Source organism: Cervus canadensis, chromosome 25 (assembly GCF_019320065.1).
Source record: "Cervus canadensis isolate Bull #8, Minnesota chromosome 25, ASM1932006v1, whole genome shotgun sequence".
NCBI classification, from domain to species: Eukaryota; Metazoa; Chordata; class Mammalia; order Artiodactyla; family Cervidae; genus Cervus; species Cervus canadensis.
Window position 1 is genome coordinate 28,393,763 of NC_057410.1, and position 7,184 is coordinate 28,400,946.

Genomic DNA, 7,184 nt, shown 5'->3' on the forward strand with positions numbered 1-7,184 from the left:
CTATGCGGAACAGTGTGGAGCTTTCTTTAAAAACTGGAAATAGAACTGCCATATGACCCAGCAATCCCACTTCTGGGCATACACACCGAGGAAACCAGATCTGAAAGAGACACATGCACCCCAATGTTCATCGCAGCACTGTTTATAATAGCCAGGACATGGAAGCAACCTAGATGCCCATCAGCAGATGAATGGATAAGGAAGCTGTGGTACATATACACCATGGAATATTACTCAGCCATTAAAAAGAATTCATTTGAATCAGTTCTAATGAGATGGATGAAACTGGAGCCCATTATACAGAGTGAAGTAAGCCAGAAAGATAAAGAACATTACAGCATACTAACACATATATATGGAATTTAGAAAGATGGTAACGATAACCCTATATGCAAAACAGAAAAAGAGACACAGAAGTACAGAACAGACTTTTGAACTCTGTGGGAGAAGGTGAGGGTTGGATGTTTCGAAAGAACAGCATGTATATTATCTATGGTGAAACAGATCACCAGCCCAGGTGGGATGCATGAGACAAGTGCTCGGGCCTGGTGCACTGGGAAGACCCAGAGGAATTGGGTGGAGAGGGAGGTGGGAGGGGGGATCAGGATGGGGAATATGTGTAACTCTATGGCTGATTCATATCAATGTATGACAAAACCCACTGAAATGTTGTGAAGTAATTAGCCTCCAACTAATAAAAAAAATTAAAATAAATAAATAAATAAATTGCACCTGATACATGTTGTCAGGCACACTTTTGTGGTCATAAGGCATTTTAAAATATAAATCAGACATCTTGCACTCTAGTCAATGTTCTTCTGATCTAATTAGACTGTAATATGATTCTCTGAGGATGATGGATGACTACTGCGGCAGATGGAGGTAGAATATAGAGACAAGTCAGAGAAACTAAACTGCTGAGACTAATCTGAGCAGTAAAACCAGACTTCACTATGATGGACCCAGATCCCTCCCATTCCACATGCCAAGCTGTTCTGGGAGGACTGCTGGCATCAGGATGTTAAAGTGCTGTCTGATGAAGTTCTCTAAAGGAGGAGAGTGAAGCACATGGGGACTGGGAGTATGCTTCATTCCTGAGAAGGCATTTATCAGATGAAAACCTCGAGATCCATTGGAGACAAAGAAAAGCTATGTGAAACCATACATTATGTGATAAATCTGCTTTATTTAGCAAATCAAGTAAGCAAAGAGCAGAAGAAGCACACAGAGATACAGACCCTGTACATCAAAGAAACAGTCACTTGTGCTTTCACAATCACTGAAATGGAGGAACACAACACCTCTGAGACGGGACTTCCTGGGCCAGTGGAAAGCAAGGGGAACTCCATTTCTGGACTAGGACCCAAGTGTGAATTTCTGATGGTGAGCAATGGAAGCTCAGTTAGAGCAGGTATTGGCAGAGGGAGACAAAGGCACTCAGTAACTTCAGTTCTAACTCATAGTAAGAGATGAAGGGAGCAGAAGAGAGGAAGCAACTAGAAGAGAGGGTGGTGAAACTGGAGAGGGAGCCTGAGACATTGTGGGAGCTTGAGCCCATGACAGGACTTCAGTGCTTGTAGCTCTTCTTGCTGGAGGAGGAGGAGGTGGTGGTGTATTTGATGGTGGAACTGCTGCCCCCACAGGAGCTGAAGCCACCCCCGATGGCTCTGCCACTGCCAGCGCTGAAGCCACCTCCGAGGCTGTGGCCGCCGCTGTAGGAGTAGCCGCTTCCTCCGCCCACGCCTAAGCCACCGCCGAGACCGCCAGCACTGCCATAGCCGCCGGCACCGCCATAGCCACCAGAGACGGTGGACTGCACCACGGCTGCGGAGGCAAGGGGGCAAGGTCAGGACAAGATGGTGAGCTCACTCTGCCACACAGAGTCCAATCAGGAGGACGCAAGGGCAAGGGCCGGGGGCAGGTGAAGTACTTACAGATGTTGACTTGTCCAACGCCTTCCCCACTCAGCCTAGGAGAGAGAGGACACAGCCATGATGAGGCCCAGAGCCACAGCTGGGCCCGCACGGGAAACCTCCGTGAGAGGAGACTCCCCAGGAACCTGCCTTCTCAGGGCTCTTCTGGGAGTAGCACTATGACCAGCACTAGAGTGCCTTCCACGTGGGCTCATTGGCAGGACTTCTTGGAGATGGAGCCAGATGATTGAGGAGGTTGTGTGAGTTACTCACCTGCACTCCTCGCCCTCCAGCAGCTTCCTGTAGGTGGCAATCTCCACGTCCAGGGCCAGCTTGACATTCATGAGCTCCTGGTACTCCTTCAGCAGCCGTGCCATGTCCTGCTTGGCCTTCTGCAGGGCGTCCTCCAGGCCAGTCAGCTTGCTCCTGGCATCCTTGAGGGCCAGCTCCCCACGCTGCTCAGCGTCGGCGATGGCGGATTGCAGGCTGGTGCACTAGAGGGGAGGAGGGGCAGATGAACCTGAGTCTGGGCTCCAGGGGAGAGGAAGCATACTTCTACTTTCCCAGTGAGGACGAGCCCTAGAGCCCAGATCTCATGGAAAAGGACATTTGATTCGTTTTGTCCAGATTTTCTCAGTGCTGCAAACTTTAATTATTCTATGAGCACCTTAAGAAATTCTATTCCTTTCCATGTTAACCACCCAAATGATGACAGGCCTAGAAGATACCACAGCAGCCCAAAGACCAAGGGACAAGGGAAGAAATGGACCCACTGACTTGTGTTGAATGTTGACAGTTTGAGTAAGTTCATGTGAATATACAATAACTTGTACAAAGCCAGAAACATCCTCAGTGAGGAGATGATTTCATCTTAAGCTGTTGAGACTTTGCCTTCCTTCCTCTTCACAGTTTTGGACAACCTTCATTTTTCCTGTGTCTTTTCTTGGATTCTTTTTACAATGAATCTGATCATATTTGCAGCATTCTTCTCCACACTATCTGTCCTAAACTTTTCTTTGTCAACTTGCATCTTGAATTCTCAACTCAATCACTCCCCTTGTGAATCTCATTTCAATGCCTCTAGACCGTATCTTTGTCCCAAGACCAGTAGAGATTCGGCCTATCCTGAGTTTGTTTCCTGCTCTTGAGTTGGGCTCCATCTCTCTAACCTGGGGAAACTCTCCCAGGGAGGAAATACATGTCCTTCTCTCCCTGCTTTTCCTCAGTTCCCAGAAATTTCCCACATGATGGTTGATGACACCTGACGGTCTAGGAAGGAAAGGATGCTTTTCTCTTCCATGGTCCCCACTGTACCTGCTTCTTGACATGATCGATCTCAGATCTCAGCCTCTGGATCACGCGGTTGATCTCAGTGATCTCCTGCTTGGTGTTACGCAGGTCATCCCCGTGTCTGCCCGCCGTCACCCGCAGCTCCTCGTACTATAAACCAGAGGGAGACAAAGTGATGTTCATAAGCTTCAGAGACACTAATCTAGTCTTTCAAAAGGGAATCTAATGGTTTTCCACAAGATATTTAAAGAAAACTGGTGTTACTAAGTCATTGACACTCTACACCCATCACACACCATCCTTGGTAGGACCACTGACTGACTGGTTCTCTTCAGGAAAAGCAATGTTCTGTACTGTTGCTGAGAGTCAACATTGAAATAAAGCTAAAACAAAGGTCACTCACCTTGATCTACATTAGCTTTCCTCCTAACTTGGGTTCTTTGACCTATGAGACTTGGACATAATTACCCAAAAGATCTACCCGAAAGTCCCCCACTTCTTAGTTGTAGTTTCCCCACTGAAGTCTATAGGCACATTGATGTTCTCAGGGGAGGCACAGGGATTCTTCATCAGCTGCCACCTCACCACTCACCTTGGACTGGTACCAGGACTCAGCCTCAGCCCGGCTCCTCTGAGCGATCTCCTCATATTGGGCTTTGACTTCAGCAATGATGCTGTCCAGGTCCAGGTTGCGGTTGTTGTCCATGGAGAGGATCACAGAAGTGTCTGAGATGTGGGTTTGCATCTGAGCCAGTTCCTGCAGAACAAGAGATCATCTGATCATCTTTGGTCCCGATTTTTAGAGAGGTACCTAGACCAAAGATATTCCACTCTTCACAAATCTCTTTAAAGGCAATGAAACAGAATGCAGAGAGATACTTACAGCCTCATAGAAGGTTCTTAGGAAGTTGATCTCATCTGTGAGAGCGTCTACCTTGGCTTGTAGTTCAACCTTGTTCATGTAGGCAATATCCACATCCTGGGGAAGAAGCCAACAGACTGGGATCAGATGAGCCCTCCTGCCCAGCCTGCTCCTGTTTTAGTCTCCTTGATGATTCTTTTCTCAGAATCCTCTCCTTCAGGAAAGGAGCATGAACCCCTGATCTGACCCATCTTACCTTCTTCAGTTTCACAAACTCATTCTCTGCTGCCGTGCGCCTGTTGATTTCATCTTCATATCTGGAATTAAAAGGAATAAAATCTAATTGAGTCAGCAGTGAAGATGATACAGAAAAAGCAGCCTGGGATATCTGCTCCCCAGATTGGATATATACAAATGAGACCTGTCAATAAGCCTAAAGGTTGTAATTTGTGGTTTCTAATTTCTTTACTCCGCTACTCTTCCCATTCAACTTTTATGGCCCTTTTGTTCTTCAGGGTTTGTGTTTAGAAACAATTATAATGTCATGTCTATTGACATGTCTTACTAAGAATCATGCCCTCATTGGACACGGTCATCTAATAGACTGCAGTGTGGGCTTCAGGAGTCTAAGGTGTTTTCGCTCCTGTAACTCACTTGTTCTTGAAGTCCTCCACCGTGTCCTGCATCCCCCTGAGCTCCGAGTCCAGGCGGCCTCTCTCCCCAAGGATACTATCCAGCTGTCTCCTGAGGTTGTTGATGTACTGCTCGAACAAAGGCTCCAGGTTCTGCCTCACGGTCTTGGTACCCTGTTCCTGCAGCAGGGTCCACTTGGTGTCCAGGACCTTGTTCTGCTGCTCCAAGAATCGCACCTGCAGGGAGACAAGATGGTTATCTGTGAGTTGACAAGTCCCCAGGCCGATCTGGTGGTCCCGGTGGTGTTGGGCTGCTCCAGAGCCTGTACAGAGGCTGACAGTTCTGCTCCCCTGATTCTTTAGCTTCATACCACACAGGTCTCATGGCCAAGTTTCTCCAGGGAGCTGTCAGATGTTCCCTCCCTCTCACTGTGGAGACTGTCAGGGACTTTCAACCCTTCCTGTCTTCCTCTTGACATGAACAAGTACTAACGTACTTCATCATAGCATTTGCTCATGTTGCACAGAGCTTTTACAAAACACATGCCTCAGTTAAGGGATATCAGATATTTATAATCTAATTATTAGATTCCAATTCTATTAATGATTGGATTTAACCTTGTTTCCCATATAGTGCATGAATACAGCTGATACAAAGTCCCTTAAGGCTCGTTTTCTGGTTCTATAGGTGAGTATTTCTATGGATATATACTTGAGTTGTGTTTCCTCAAATTCCCTTTTGCTATTTGCTTTCTTTCCTCCCTCCAGCATCATTCTATGACTCAAATGCAGTTTCCACTACAATACCCTTTTAAGTTTCTTAGACCATTCAGAAGATCAAGCCATCTTATTGCACTCTCTCATTTCCTGTTCTTTCCTTCAGGATTATCAAGAACTGTGAATGTTTCCTTGGCAGGAATGGGGTCAAGTGAGGGATGATTAATTGTAAATGATTTCCATCACCTTCTGCCTGGGGTCCACATGAAGCCTGTCCTGCATCCCAGTGGAGCGCTCGCCTAAAGCCCACCTCCCTCTCCCCCGAGTCTCCCCCCCACAACCACCCCCTGGTAGGACATTAGTTGGATCTCTTGGACACTCTGCAGTCCCCACTGGGGGCAGATGCTCCCAACTCACCTTGTCGATGAAGGAGGCAAACTTGTTGTTGAGGGTCTTGATCTGCTCCCGCTCCTCAGTCCTCACCCGCTGGATGGTGGGGTCGATTTGCAGGTTGAGGGGAGTCAGGAGACTCTGGTTGACGGTCACCTCTTGGATGCCTCCAGGGGGGCACACAGGGAAGCCAGCACCACCGAAGCCACCTCCAAAGCCAGCTCCACCACCAAGCCCAAAGCCACTACCAGCCCCAGCACCAAAACCAAATCCACTCCCGGCTCCACCTCCGAAGCCATAGCCAGCTCCAATTCTGCCGCCATATCCGCCACCGATGACACAGCTGCCCCCTGCGATGGAGATCCTTTTGGAGCCCCCTAGGCCATAGAGGCTGCGGCTGCCAAAGCCAGCTCCTCCACACACTCCAGCGAGGCCGCCACTGCCCCTGGAGCGGGACAGGGACACGCTGCTGAAGCCAGAGCGGCAGACCCCAGGGACTCTGGCTGAGCCAGCACTGAAGCCCCTGCGGCTGCTACTTTGGGTCTTCACGATGGATTTGCAAGACATGGTTCCTGAAGAAGAAGAGACTGAGGCAGGAGCAAGGGGTGGAGTGTAGGGCTGAGAGGAGCAGGTCTGTAAGAGGAGCTTCCCGGCAGCAGCTTATATATGGAGAAACTGGGCTGGGCTCAGTCCTGGAAGGTGAGCCTGCAGGTTGGGAAGGGCCAGGCTTCACAAAGAGTGAGATCACATCGGTTTATTAGAAAAGTTATGAAATATGAAGATTGCATTTTTGGTTTCCTTTAGTCAGGGAAAATTTCTCTTGCCTTCCAGCTTTGACAGCTCTGAGAACAGTAAGACTAGTCTCAACCCAACTGAGCTGGGAGTTAGTCAGCAACTCACACAAAGGTTCTCCACGTTATGCTCATGTGTGAAATGTACTGAGGCTCGTCTGCCCTGGTGTTTCACCCACCAGCCAGAGATCCTGGAGAGCAAAATAGCCTATTGCTTTCCCTATAACTGTAATTATTAGTGTTTGTCATTAATTACAGAAGTTAAACATGACCTTTCTTGCTTTCCCTAAAAATTTCCCACAGGTAGGTATGTAGATTTGCAATATAAATGGGTCTCTGTATACCTATTGCTGGATTTTATAAAAATTAATTTCTCACGGTCAGCCTTATTTCTTCTATGCTACCATGCAATTCCTCGTTAACCCTAATATATTGGAAAGCAATTTCCGGATATCTTGTTATATCTTTAGAATACAATTCAATATGTAAAGTTAAATGAGTTGCTCTCTAAAATTACTAACCATATAACATTTATATATCCTTAAATACTAGATGTTCATTAACATCAAGGAGTATCTATTCAACCTTG

The 7,184-nt window shown here is 47.4% G+C and overlaps 1 protein-coding gene across 1 annotated transcript; it reads right to left on the reverse strand.

Annotated features, from left to right (window-relative positions):
* Positions 1–1,166: 1,166 nt before the first annotated feature.
* LOC122427234 (keratin, type II cytoskeletal 6A-like) lies at positions 1,167–6,447 on the reverse strand. Its single transcript, XM_043446540.1, has 9 exons — positions 5,832–6,447; positions 4,720–4,934; positions 4,322–4,382; positions 4,087–4,182; positions 3,796–3,960; positions 3,228–3,353; positions 2,187–2,407; positions 1,935–1,969; positions 1,167–1,824 (listed from the first exon to the last, which is right to left on the reverse strand). Exons 1-9 carry the CDS (start codon positions 6,369–6,371, stop codon positions 1,568–1,570), a joined length of 1,716 nt encoding a protein of 571 aa, XP_043302475.1. The 5' UTR covers positions 6,372–6,447; the 3' UTR covers positions 1,167–1,567.
* Positions 6,448–7,184: the final 737 nt, after the last annotated feature.

Coding starts and splice junctions, on each gene's coding strand:
- LOC122427234 (XM_043446540.1), bottom strand. CDS start 6,371: ATGTCTTGCAAATCCATCGTGAAGACCCAAAGTAGCAGCCGCAGGGGC. Junction 4,383..4,719: donor GTGGAGGACTTCAAGAACAA/GTGAGTTACAGG, acceptor TTTTAATTCCAG/ATATGAAGATGAAATCAACA. Junction 1,825..1,934: donor CGTTGGACAAGTCAACATCT/GTAAGTACTTCA, acceptor TTGCCTCCGCAG/CCGTGGTGCAGTCCACCGTC.